At 46.5% G+C, this 13,921-nt stretch overlaps 2 protein-coding genes across 2 annotated transcripts in view; one reads left to right on the top strand and one right to left on the bottom strand.

Annotated features, from left to right (window-relative positions):
• The window catches only part of LOC140698229 (myomegalin-like), a 31,028-nt gene extending 19,776 nt beyond the window's left edge, over positions 1-11,252 (top strand). The window contains 9 exon segments of the mRNA XM_072967880.1: positions 2,685-2,909; positions 4,903-5,019; positions 5,565-5,660; positions 5,663-5,790; positions 6,933-7,076; positions 8,160-8,298; positions 8,586-8,632; positions 9,514-9,565; positions 10,226-11,252. Coding sequence (XP_072823981.1) covers positions 2,685-2,909; positions 4,903-5,019; positions 5,565-5,660; positions 5,663-5,790; positions 6,933-7,076; positions 8,160-8,298; positions 8,586-8,632; positions 9,514-9,565; positions 10,226-10,371 — 1,094 coding nt within the window. The 3' untranslated portion in view covers positions 10,372-11,252.
• NBPF7 (Putative neuroblastoma breakpoint family member 7) overlaps positions 1-13,921 on the bottom strand; it is a 105,898-nt gene that overhangs the window by 77,894 nt on the left and 14,083 nt on the right. The window lies entirely within an intron of this gene.

Raw genomic sequence — 13,921 nt, 5'->3', positions numbered from 1 at the left:
TCCAGATTATATAATGATTTTCATTTTTAACACAACTGCCCTGGTGGTATCATCATTTGAAAACATCTTAAATGTTGTGAATTCTGACCACCCACGCAACCTGGTCCCACCCTGACCTTTCCTCACTGAGAAAATTAAAAGACTTTTTAAAAATTTCAGAAATACTACTAACAGGACCTATATTTTCAGCCTAGATTTAAATTTTAAACTCTTGTAGTGAGGATTTTTGCTACCTGCTAGTATTTGAGAATCTTATTAACATTTCCCCATTCTTCTTCAAATGGGGAGGGCATTCTAAACACAATTACTCCAAGTAGGCTAGAACAGAGGGCTGATGTCAATGTGATGAAATCTAGCAAAGATTAAAAATACTCCTGACTTTGGTTAAAAATATCGGTGGTAGATATACAGGAAGGGGAGATCTTGCTCTGTAGCCACTGGTGGGCTTGAGGACGGGGGAGTTAGGTAGAAACACATTTACACAAGGAAGTTGTAGGCCAGAGTTGCTAGAAAAGCCAAGTTAACCTGAGACCACAGTGGTACAGCTGTGCTGTCCACATGGAGAGACCATGTCAGAAATATTGTTAGATTGTGGGGTGCCATCTTGTAAAAGGGACATTGACAAACAAGGGAATGTAATGAAGACAGGGACCAAATATCTCAGACTGGTTGAAGAAACTAAAAAACTGTAGGCTTGGAAAAGATCATATGACTATGAGAACGGGCTTCAGATATTTGAAGAACTGTCAGGTGAAGAGGAGCTGATGTGTTGTTATCCCTTCAGAGGGCTGAACAAGGGCCAGAGGGTGAAGGGCAATGGAATTGGGATCTGCACAGTTAATGCTTTCCTTCCCACTAAAGCCTTCTAGTGATGGATTGGCTGTTTCGAAGCAGTCGGCTTCCTATCCAAGCCCCGTTTAAATAGAAAGAGATGATTTTTCAAGGATCCCGTTGAAAAAGTTCTTGCTTTGGATGGGATGCTGACTCCCTGAACTTTTCAACTCTTTGTTTGTTTGTTTGTTTGTTTTTTGACTATATGTTTAAAAGCTCCTTAAGTACTATGGTTTATTATAATTTCACTGTTCAGCCAAATTTGAATCTTCATCAGATGTGACTGAGTTTTCTAATTTGTTGATGAGAAGTTGATCGAGAACTTGAAGAATTAAAGAAGCACAGCAGGCTTCAGAACAGCTTATGTACAAAGTCATGGAAGTGCTGGGTCAGGGGGAAGACCAACCAGCCTAGAGGGGAGTTTTGTATTGAAGGCAAGAGAATGGAGTCAGATTAGTTGAAAGGAGAGTTGCCAGTATATAGAAGGCCTACGAGGTAGGATGACAATTTACTCTGTGTAGTAGGCAACGGAAAATGAGTATATTTTCCAAGCAAAATGGGTACATGATGGAAACAGAATTTTAAGATAGTAAGACTGGTGTCACATACTGGAGTTGGGAGTCCAGCATTAGAATCAGGGAAACCTGTTTGAATGGGTGTAGTGATATTATGGGTGTTAAGTGTGGAGGGTCTCATATAAGGTGTAATCAGAAGATGAAGGAGAATAAATAGATGAAAAAATTTTAAATAATAAGCAATAATTTGTGAGAATTTGGATTTCAGAGAAGAACAAAAGGGAGGAGCATCATGGAACTTTGGGGTTGGTATCTGGAAACCACTTCATCCTCAGCTACCTCCCCTTTCATGTCTTGCTCCCTTATAATGGGTCTTTCAGGATTCATCTCAAAGCTCCTACCACTAAAGCCCCATTATCCCCTATCCTTAACTCTATGACCCAATAAGAACTCTGAATTAAAATCTTTTTAATACACACATTTGGTGACAAATCCTAACTGAACTGATGAAAGAATATTCATAGTCTTCATTTATCTCATTTAGTGAGAATATTCGCATAGCTCATTACAGGACTATGAATGTGTTTGGAAAAACAAAAAAATTTAGTTTCTGGACCTATGGCCCAGATGCAACTGGGTGCATGTGTTAGATGGTATTTGCATCCTATTGCCTTGCTAAAAACCCAAACAAATTCCATCTTTTGAAAGAACATTTGGCTTCATAGTTTTTAGATGAACAGTTGTGGTCTTGTAGAATATTTGTTTAATCTCTTCTTCCCCAGTACACAGAAACAGACTACGGGTGGTGAGTGGAGATAAAAAAACAAACAAACAAACAAGGAGAAATTGAGAAGTCCAATTAGTTATGATCCTTGGTCTGTGGTACCCCACTCCCATTCTTACCTGCTGCCCAAGACCCGAGGCCTTTCTCCTCCTCTCCCCTTTGACCCCTGAGTGTGGAAATCATCGACTCTCCTCCCTCAGCACCTTCCCTTCTCTAGTTCAGTACACCTATCTTGGAAGACCCTGTTTCTAGCCTGCAGGACTAAGGTTAATAGAGAGGTAAAATAATAGGCTTGACTTCACCTGCCAATCAGATGCCCTCCAGGTGCACAAGGGTCATTTGAGCCTCAGGGAAACTCTAGACTGGAGTGTGCGCCATCTCAGTGTGTGCCAGGCCCCCCACTGGAAGAGGGACATCTCCATCACAGGTGTGTTGCCTGGGACCCTGAGACACCGTGGTCCTTGGCAGGAAGGAATGTCACAGAGAAGTGTTCTGACAGATGCTTGGAAATACCTGAATCAGTGCTACCAGAGCCCTCCTCTCTCTCCTTACAGCTTACACTTGGGATGCTTGTCACCAAGTCCCTTTGAGCAGTGACTTGAGCCACCTGGTGGCAGAGATCCGAGCTTTGAGAGGGCAGCTGGAGCAGAGCATTCAGGTGAACAACTGTCTGCGAGTGCAGCTCGAGCAGCAGTTGGATGGAGGTGCCAGCAAAGCCGGCCTCAGCCCCTTCTTCCCTGTCAGCCCTGACCCTGGAAGCAAGCAGCCGCTCTTCCAAGGTAGGAAGGAAAAGGGGATCAGGAAGCCCTCAGCCAGTGGGGAGGTCCCCGGGATGTCTGTGGTGGAAGGCACAATCTTGCCTCTTCCATGCTCCTTAAGGTCGGGGTGAAATCAGAGATGCTTCAATACAGTGCCCGAGTGAGAGAGTGGGATTTAGGGTAAGATCTGGCTCCAGATTCTGAGTTTGCGATTTATAGGTGTTTGCCTGGAATTTAAACTCCTCAGGCTATTTAAGCCTTAGCTTCCTCATCTTTAAATGAAGATTATATTAATATATACTGTGCATGGCTATGTGGGGCATTAAATGAAATAATGTACAAGTGCCTGGCATAATAAGAAATGCTTAAGAATTAACAGCTACGTATGTTAATGTCTATTCCTTGTATTTGTGGAGTGCTTTAAATTTTACATGCTTTCAAATAATTTTTCAAATCATTTCATCACAGGTAGGGTAGGTTTTACTGTCTCTGTATTTCACATGAGAAAACTCAGGCACTGAGACATTAGCTGACATGTTAAGGTTGACAGGAGTTGAGAGACCAACCCAGGACTCAAAGCAGAACTTGTGGTTTCCAGTCTGTGCTCCCTCTGCCTCACCATGCCGTGTCTTGGTATTACTGGCCTTCCCAGACTCTCTGGCCTGGCTTCCTCTGCCTAACATGAGGGGAACTCAGCCATGTGGCAAAACGTTCCTGTCCCTGAGGAAACCCTGGCTGTAGGAAGGCAGTGGGAGGTGGTGGTGCTGTTCCAGGTATAGTCACCCACTTCTGCTGCCCTGTCCCCGGCTTGCCTCTCCAGATACAAATGTTTACACAGTTCTCTCCCGCTCTTCTCAGTATCATTCATCAATCAGTCTCATGTCCTCTGGTTTTAATATGAGTGTCAATACCGCCCCAATGAATATTGACACATTCATTTCTACTTCCTCTTCTTTTTTCCTTTTGATAGACCATTTAATTCACCATCTCCACTCACCACTATGGACATGTCCTCAATTTTATTCTAAATGGGAACCATTCTGCTCTGGATTATCTAAAGATGAGCTTTTACACTTTCATGCCTGGTTTACCCGTTTTTTTTTTTTTCCTGGTTCTGCGAGATTCATGTATCAATGACCTTATCTGTCCAATGAAGGTGATTTCCCCCAATCATGTTGCTGTGGCCGTTAAATAAGAAAGCGTACGTGGACCACCAAGCAAAATGCCTGGCACATAAAAAATTTCTGGTTAAAATTAGGTGGATGCCTCACATACTCGGGCTGCCGTGCGGCTGTCATGCTCAGTTGTGTCTCCCTTTCATCCCTTTAACAAGGCTTTCCCCACTCACTGCCTCCCCACCACTTGAGCCAGGACTCTGCCCTGCTGGCTCAGTCACTCCTCCTCCTCCTTGTCCAGTGCAGAGGCCTGAGCCAGAAAGCAGGCTCTAGGCCACATTTGCCTGAGCAGAATCATTCCTGTCTCTTTGTGATATTTCCCAATTCCTCCCCTGCAGGATTGCTGCCTGGCCTCCAAGAGGGCGTCTCTAACTCACCAAGGCTTCTGTCGCCTGTTCTTCTCACACCACTGCATATTTCCCAGTCCCCACTCATCACAATGGTGGTTAGAGTGCTGAGTTTAATGGCCCATAAATCCATTCATTCTTTGATCAAATATTTTTACCATATATACTGCATATATTTATGCATATTTATATTTAGTTTCAAAGCGCTGCACTGGACACTGCGTACAAAATTATATTCAAAAACTGGGGTAAGAAAAGTATATCTAGTAATTTTTCAAACTAGAAGTTGCTCTGTGAATTATAGGAACCTCCTTTTGTTCCAAACTAAGTGATCTGCTTACTGTTGCTTTTAAATGTGGTACATGGGTGATGATTATGTAAGAGGGGGGTCCTCTTGCCTTACTGTCTGGTGGTGAAGACTAGGCTGTGCACGTGCTTGGGGAGCAGTGTGTTCCCAGGGTTCCTAAAGTTGTGGTTACCTTGACTCCCTAGATTCAGTTGCCTCCCCTCCAGTTCGGGACGTGGGCATGAATTCTCCAGCTGTGGTCTTCCCCAGCTCTTCTTCCGCTGCTCCTGGCTCTGAGACCACAACTTTTAATAGGACAAATGGTAAATAAGGCAACTACAGGACTCAGGGACTGACGATGGAAAATTATTAGTGCGAGTAACCTTTGTTTCTCTGTATACGCATTATCTAAATTTAGAGATTTTTCTCTGCATGTCCCAAGGCCTTTAGCCCTGCTCATTGCACCTTCTGTGCTGCCTTTCTTCCTCGTGCTGTTTTCCGATTGCTCTGCTGTTGCCTCACTGCAGTCACCCAATTTTTGAAAGTGTTCTCTGGGTCCAGCTTCATTTCCTTATCTGTGTCTTCTCAACCCCGTAGTTAAAAATTTGTGTGTATAATATATGTCCTGAATATTTCATTTGTCAATAAGGATAAAATTTGCCTCCTGGCGATTTTATCATTATGAGAGGATATAAGAAAGATTATAAAAATGTAGAACCCAGAATATATAAGGATTTCACACCATGCTTGTACTTTCCAAGACTGTCTTATTTCTGCCCCCTTTCATTATTTGACTTCTCTTTTGTATTGAACTAAGGAATGATTATGAATAACAGTGCTTTTGTGCTGTTGTGGTTTGATTGTTCAGAGCTGGGTTCGGATGCTTCTCCTGGAATAAAGACCCCTCCCAAGTTGGAGGGTGATGCTACTGACGGCTCCTTTGCCAATAAGCATGGCCGCCACGTCATGGCCACATTGATGACTACAGCGTCCTAAGACAGCAGATCGGGGAGGGCAGACTGCTGGTCAAGAAGATAGCATCTCTCACGAGATCAGCCTGCAACCTCCCTGGCCTTGAAGCTCCGGGCACAGAGGTAATTACATCGTTCCATTACAGACCTCTTTCTTGCATATTTTCCGTATGCCCTTCCTTCTTCTGATTTTAGCTCCTTCTGCTATTTTTTTCCCCATGCTTCACATCTCCCAACAGCTGAGGATATATGTTCCATTTACACCCAGTTGGGCCTTTTGTCTTCATCTGCTAATTTCACGATAAGCTCTGCTCTGTTCCAGATGTAGCTGACTTGGCATTTCCACTCAGAACCATAGAAAAGCCTGTGCAGCACTGCCGTCCTCATCAGTAGAGCATTTTTAAAGTGTTGACATACACATGGGACTGTACTGAGCACCCTTTGGTAGCTTATTATCTGCTAAAGTCATGCTGGCACATGGCCATCCTTGGGCAGAAGAAAATCACTTAATCAGTTTGCTAGAAATTGAAAATTTGCGTCGATATGGGCTAAATGTGCGGAAGGAGTGAGGAACATGGCAGCCATGGAATTTCCTGGTTCAGACTGAGCCGGGGAGGAGGGCAGAAAGCAGATCTCAGAGCCCTTCACCAGGAGAGACCAGGCACCCCCAGCTGCGGTGCTGTCTGAGCCACTGGAGACGCATGGATGCTCAGGGAGAGGCCTGTGCCCAGGAGCCCCCTCACTAGGGAGGGAGCCCCACACCTGACTACATAAGCATAACAAGGGGCTCCAGGCACAATGTTAGAAGCTGCACTCTGGGTGTGAGGGCATGAACCCAGAATTGGGTGTTACTGGCACAGGGGATGCCACAGAGGATGTGTACGTTCTCCGGGGAAGAGGGCATGTCAGGTAAAGGGAGCAGCACCTCAATCCTTTGAGCTACAAATGGTTCAGCCCATTTGTAGCATGAGGTGTGAATTAGGGCAGGGCACAGTGCAAAAATTAGGGACCTTAAACTCCAGAGCATGTGCAGGACTAGGAGCTGAAGAGTATGGGGAAGGCTGGAATCAAATGAATTCTTGCAAGTGGGAGGGCCCTGCTGAGGTCAGAGATCCTGAGATTCAGGGTTAGAAAAGGGTTTCACAGGTTCAAGCAGGTCCCTGTCTGTGCCTCACTCACAAAGGAAGCTGGGGCCTGTGCTCACAGGAAAAAAAAGTGATTGCTCAGCCCCAGGGATGTCCATGGCTACCTCCCCCTTTTCCCAGGCGATGGGCAGCAAAGGCATCCAGGAGCTTCAGAGCAGCACCAATGCCCTGCATCACCGGCTGGAGGAGGCAGCCTCCCTCCTCACCATGTTCTGGCGAGCAGCCTTGCCAAGCTCCGATGGTTCTGCACTGCATGGAAAGTCGGTAAGAGGCCAGCGTCATCTACTCGTTCTGCCCCCCCAAAATCCTTATGCCTCCACAGTCTGCAGACCCTGAAGATCAGGAGCTGAATGGTCAATTGGGACAGAGGGGACCAGAGAAAGGAGACCTCTCCTCCATGGTGGCTGCTTTCAGCACAGCTCTGATGACATCCCCTCTCCTTTGACCCCTGACTCCTGGGATAACTAATTAAAGAGGAAAAGGAGAGGATATGGAGGAGGGAGAGACAGGAGAGCTCTGATAACCCATTCATGTTCACTTTCTTTACCTGTCTGATGTTTGCCTGAGCTCAAGTTCAGGGACATGTTAAAACATCAAGAACTTCTGTCTTCACCCCACCCCACTTCCACAAATCAGGTAGGATCACAGAATGTCATCATGAGTTGACCAGCCTCTTTTAGCCACCCACTGGAATCCCAACAAATCACTTAAATTTCAGTCTCCAGGTCAGGCCAGGGGAGAGTCAACCTCCCCCGGGTGCTCTCAAGCCAGCTCTCTGGTTGGTGACCTTGAATAGCCAGGTTTCAGGATCCCCTCCCAGGGGTTCTAACTCCAGACTAATATCACTGACACCTGACATCTTAGGAGACCCAACTATGCTAATTCCAGAGGAGGGGGTGATTTTCCATTTTGAAGTTGGCAGGGATATTTACAAAATTGCAGACTGTTTCAGGCCAGCCCTGTCTTGCCAGTCACCATATTCCTAACAACCAAGTCTTACTTGTGTAGCCCAAGTGATATGATTAATGTCAACACTAAATCTGAGCTCCTGTTCACAGCTGACGGTTTCAGAGCTGGCCTGGAGTCAGGTCCTGTGCAGCAACAGGAGTGTAGCCTGTGCTAACGTGCACGGGGGCTTCCAGCTTCTCAGTGTTCATACCTAATGGCCTCATTGTGAGCTGACATCTGCTGGAGGGTTTTAGATGCTTTAACTGGTGGGGTAGGGAGAATTGAGTCCAAAAATAGTTGAGAAGATGGTAAAATCCTATTTTGGGTTGTTAGGAGCCACAAAGCCCGGGGGGCTTTCAGATTTCTGACCATTGTCAGAGAGCCTGTTTCTCTTCCCAGGGAGAGTCCATGAAAAGGGAGCTTCTAGAGCTGAAAACCAAACTATCCAAACAGGAGAGTCTCCTTCAGAGCACGGCAGAGCGTCTGAAGACTGCCAACCAGCAGAAGGAGAGCATGGAGCAGTTCATCTTCAGCCAGTGTGGGTGTCCCCCTACCACGGAATAGGACACAAGATGGGGGAACTTGCAGACTCCCCGCTTGTGCTGTGGATGCAGAGTGACCAGAGAGGCTAGGGAAAGGGGGAGACTGATGTGACATCCGTGAACCTCCCGTTTTATCAGTAATCATGGATGCTGGGGGTGGTGTTGGGGGGCAGCAGGAGACCCCAAGCTGAGTGGCCAGAAAGAAAGCTTTAGAGCACACACCCAAGGCAAGTATGGGCCCCCCTGGTAACTTCTCCCTTGTGGGGCTGTTTTCGTTTTTCAGTGACCCGGACACACGATGTTTTGAAGAAGGCAAGGACTAATTTGGAGGTAAGGAAACCACAGCATTAGTCAGAGCCATAGAGCCTGCTTCAAACCCTTCAGCATCTGTCATCAGAGTCGGGAGGTCATCTCTGACCTTCCCTGACCTTCCAGGAGAGACTTCTGGTCCACTTGCAGGAGCACAGGTCCTCAATGAGCATCTGTCCAATTTCCACCCCATCAGCACTCCCACCCCAATCAGCAACCTCCCCTGCCATCTAGGTTCACTCTCACTTTGTCATCACCTTCTCTTTACTGCAATATTCTCTCCTTCATGCCAAGTCAAGAGTGTGGAGAAATGCAATTCAGTTGATTCTCGAGGTCAGAGGACATAAGGGGTCTGCCTCTGTGTTAAGATTTCAGTAAAGGGATCCTGAGGTCACTCATGTGTTCTGGGGTTTCCTGTACCACTTTATGAAAAAATAACTGCAAGATACAGCCTACTAAACAGATTTCACTATACAGTATGGAGCTGAGAACAGCATTGGGATTTTGGCAGAGTTTTCTTCAAGCAACAACACAAAAGAAAATCATTGGGTCTTACTGATCGAAAAAAGAACAGGGTAATAAACTAAAGGGAAGATTTTACATATATGGGAGACATTCTCTGTTTATTGAAAACACTAACACCTTCTTTAGGAACCACTTTGAAGAAAACTTGAGGTGTTAAGAAATGACTTAAAAATCAGAAATTAAACCTTTTACACTGGCCATCGAAGCTTTACCATAAGTAACTGAGCATATGCCTAGGAATGTTCCTAAACTGTAATCTAGAGAATGTTGACCTCACAGTGTCAAAATGGGTTGGGCCATAATTTAACTCTGCCTTTTTGTGTGCTAATTCCTTTTGTTTTTCTCTGATGATTCCTTTCTTTCCTGAGCCTTTTTAGAAGAACACTTACAGGATTGCCTCTGTAAAGCCTTATTCCTGTCCCAGCAAAGGTAACCCAATAGCCTCTGGTACCCGCTGGCTTCCCTAATTTGGAAGAGTCCTCTCGACTTCTGCTAGGTCATTGGAAAGGGCCCGAGGACTGAGTTCTAATCCCAGGCTTGTCACTAACTGGCTGTGTGGCTTTTGCTGACCTCAGTCTCTGTGAGCCTGCTGCCCCTCATCTGTAAGAGGTGGCACCAAGAAGGTCTCTGATGTCCCTGCTGACGTGGCCCGTCCCACTCCTCCTTAAGTCACAGGACACAAAAGGGGGACTTGCCTGCAAAATGCCCTCTCCTTCCTCCAACAGGCTGTTTCTATATGTGCATGTTTCATGCTAAGCTGTTTTCCTGTTTATCACAAAAGCCATCCTTTTGCTCCAAGGTGAAATGGAGAGGGAACTGGTCCCTCAAGAGGGAGTGGTAGGATCATGCCACCTGGTGTGCAGTGGCTTTGAGCAGACGTATCACCACAGGAGGGTGTGGGGGGCTTTTCCACTAACCTGGTGGCACCAGTTGCTCCTCCAGACCTCAGCATACCCCCTCAGCTCATCCTGTTAATAGGCTCTCACGGAGCTCCTGGCTTCTGTCACCAATCAGCTCTCTCTGCAGCCTCAGTTAGCCACCAGTAGGGCCTGATAATGCCTTCTTACTTTATGCAATTTTGGTCTCCAGGTAAAATCCCTAAGGGCAGTGCCGGGCTCTTCAGTCCTGTGACGCTTGCCTTCCAGGAGCCATGCAAGAAGCGAAGCCACCAGAGGTCCTTAAAACAGCAGGCAGGATGGGCCTGCCCCGCTTTTGCACAGCTCCCTGTCTGCTGAGGAGGATATGAGTCTCACTCCTCCACACCTACTGGAGGGTCTGGAAAGAGTCCAAGATGACGCCTGGTGGGGCAGTGCCAAAAGGCAGTGGGCCTTTCCTGCAGCTGTGGAATAGCCAGCCAAGGTCCACTTGGCCCAGCACTGAGCAAAACACGCATAGTTTGTAGAGGACTTCGTGACACTGCTTCTGGACGCCCCAGTGCCATGGGAACCAGCAACAGCACATTTCTCACCTCAGCTTGATCCTCAGATGGTCAACTCAGGGCAGACAGGACCTGCTTCCTAGGATCGGAGCTGTGGTTCTGACACTGGAGCCCCTCGGCAGATCTAAAAGCACACGACTGAGCGGCGATGCCCTGACAGACAGTGTTGACGGGGCCCCGATGACCTGACCGGGGGCCAGCACAGCTGGGTCGGTCAGGATTGGCGTCAGTCTACACTGCAGCACCCGAGTTCTTGGGATCCACGTGGTGAGAGCTTTGACTTGCAGATGCCATCTCATGCTTACCCTGGTACTTCCTATTTCTATTCTCATATGATCTCCAAAAGTTTACTGACCTCATTCTAAATTTGCTGTTCCATTTGGTCATCTTAACCTCCCTCTTGGATTTGGGGATGAATGGCCACACCAAGCCACTGAAAATCTTGAGTAAAGCAAACCAGTGATCACTTGTAAGTGACATGTGAGCACTCACCAGTTGTCCTAAAGCCTAGTCTGTGTCTTCACAGTGCTTTAGAATGTGTGTATGTGTATAAATGTATGATATATATTTATATATGTTGCTATAGTGGTACGTTGGAGGCCAATATAACTGGTGGACAGGGTTGGTGAGAGGAAATGAAACAGTCTTTTTGGTGGCTATTAAAGCAGAATGTGTATAAAGAAATAAAGTTGCTCTTTGCCTGCTTTATTTCCAATTTCTGCACTAGTCCCTAGGCTGAGTATGTAAGAATAGGAAAGACAGACTGGCATTAGGAAGCTCAGAGTCTGAGGCAGGATCAAGATGGCAAAGTAAGAGGAAATGAAGCTCACCTCACCACACAAACACACAAGAATATGACTATATGTGGAACAATTCTCACATAAAAGTGCAGAATAGCAAAAGATCTCCTATATAACCAAGGCTGCGCGAAAGATCTCCACGTAACCAGGTAGGATGGGGGCAGAAGGCATCAGGTCAGGACCTGTGTCCCTGGGAGGGATCTGTAAGGAGGAGAAGGTCTATGCAGGTGGACCCTCACCCTGGGGAGTCAGCAGGTTGAGCCATCATCTGAGCATCCCAGTCCTGGGGTCCTACGTGGAGGAGACAGGCCCCCATGCCTCCTGGGAAATTCACTGAGACAGATGCTAGAAGGGCTGGAGAAGCCTAGGCTCTACTTACTTACCAAGGGTGCACATGCGCTGGCTTACAAATAGTCAGAGTGAGAGAGCCTTGCACTGGCAGCAGCCACCTTGCTTCACTTCCCAGTCAGAGGGGGGTGACCACTCCAGCCCCACTCACCCCATACCACAGCCTGCCACAGGATCTTGGCAAAGACTCGGTCTAGCTGCACAGAAACAGACTAGGGCACCTGGGGTGTGATCTGGGCAGGGTCTTGGAGGCCACAGTCCATGCATACACGGGGCGGTGGTAGTATTCACAGTGGACACTCTCAGCTTGCGCACAAGGCGGTACACAGGACCAGAGTGCCTAAGGGCTGACAGACAGGCCCTGGGAGAGAAGTCGTCTAGCTATGCAAGACAGCCCAGAGGGCCTGGGGTGTGGTCTGAGTGGGGCAGTGATGCCCATTGTCAATGCTCTTAGGCATACTCAGCAGGTCTCCCAGCAAGAGCACCCTACTCTACCCACCCCACACAGCAGCTTAGGGCTAGATCTGGGGCAGACAGGTCCTCAAAGAAGTTTGCAACAGAAGCAGCCCAGATCTCAAGTGGCAGCACAGCCACCTCAATTCCTGCAGCTACAACAGCCCAACCCCTTCCACACCACAGCCTTACACTAGATCTGGGCCAAATAAACAGAGAAAAGGACGCAGCCTTGGGCTGCTTTTGAGCGGAACTGTGAAAGCCTACACAGGCAGCATACACAGCCTCTGTGACCACGCAGGCGGCACCTGCTTCAGCCATCACCTCCTCTGGGGCAAGGCATGCACTCAAGGGCAACAGAGTCTGATCGAACCCAACCCTCAAGGCTTTTACTCCAACTGGGAGTGGACCCCACCCCTGACAGGGCAGTGACACAGAGCAGAGAGGAAGCCCCACCTCACATCCAGCCCAGGCTCTAGATACCACATCAACCACACCCCCCTGTAAGGGGATAATGGCGCACAAACCCTCAGAAAGGAGTGGCTGGCATCCATACTGAAACCAGCCCTCAAACCAGAAATACTGCATACACACAGTCTACACAGGGACACTCACTCATAAGAACACCCCTTCAAGACCACAGTAGATAACTGTTTCTCCTGAATCCATACAGAGACAAATAAAATGAAAAGACAGAGGAACTACTAGCAATTAAGAAAAAAGAAATCTGCTGAAAGAGCAAAGAATGAAACTTAGCTCACCAGTCTACTAGACCTCAGGTTCAAAGAGCAGATAATACAAATGCTAACTGAATTAAGAAGAATGGTCAATAGAAATGTAGGTCACTGTAACAAGGAACTACAAACTATAAAGATGAACCAATCAGAAATAGGCAATTCAATTGCCAAAGCAATACTGAAGAAAAAGAATGAAGCCGGAGGAATAACCAACCCCAACCCCCCCAGACTGCAGACAATACTACAGAGATACAGTAAGCAAAACAGCGTGGTAGTGGCATAAAAACAGACATATGGATCCATGGGACAGAATACAGAGCCCAGAAATAAATCTACAAACCTATGGTCAATTAATCTTTGACTAAGGAGGCAAGACTATATAATGGAGAAAAGACAGTCTCTTCAGCAAGTGATGTTGGGAAAACTGGGCAGCAGCATGTAAGTCAATTAAGGTAGAACACTCCCTCACTCCAAACACAAAAATAAATGCAAAATGACTTAAAGGCTTAAATATAAGACTAGACACGATTAATCTCCGAGAAGAAAACATAGGCAAAACATTATCTGATATAAATCTTAGCAATGTTCTCCTAGGGAAGTCTACCCAGGCAATAGAAATAAGAGCAAAAATTAACAAATGGGACTTCATTAAATATACAAGCTTTTGCACAGCAATGGAAACCATAGTGAAAACAAAAACAACAACCTACAGAATGGGAGAAAATATTTGCAAAAGGTGAGACTGACAAAGGCTTAATTTCTAGAATATATAAACAGCTCATACAACTTAATAATAAAATACAAACAACCCAATCCAGAAATGGGCAGAAGATCTAAACAAGCAATTCTCCAGTGAAGACAACAAATGGCCAATAGGCACATGAAAAAATGCTCAATATCACTCGCTATCAGAGAAATGCAAATCAAAACTACAATGAGGTATCACCTCACACCAGTCAGAATGCCCATCATTCAAAAGTCCACAATAAATGCTGCAGAGGCTACGGAG

The sequence above is a fragment of the Vicugna pacos genome, chromosome 9, assembly GCF_048564905.1.
Source record: "Vicugna pacos chromosome 9, VicPac4, whole genome shotgun sequence".
Taxonomy (NCBI): Eukaryota; Metazoa; Chordata; class Mammalia; order Artiodactyla; family Camelidae; genus Vicugna; species Vicugna pacos.
Note: the sequence above shows the minus strand (reverse complement) of the source record. Positions and strands in the feature narration are given on the sequence as shown.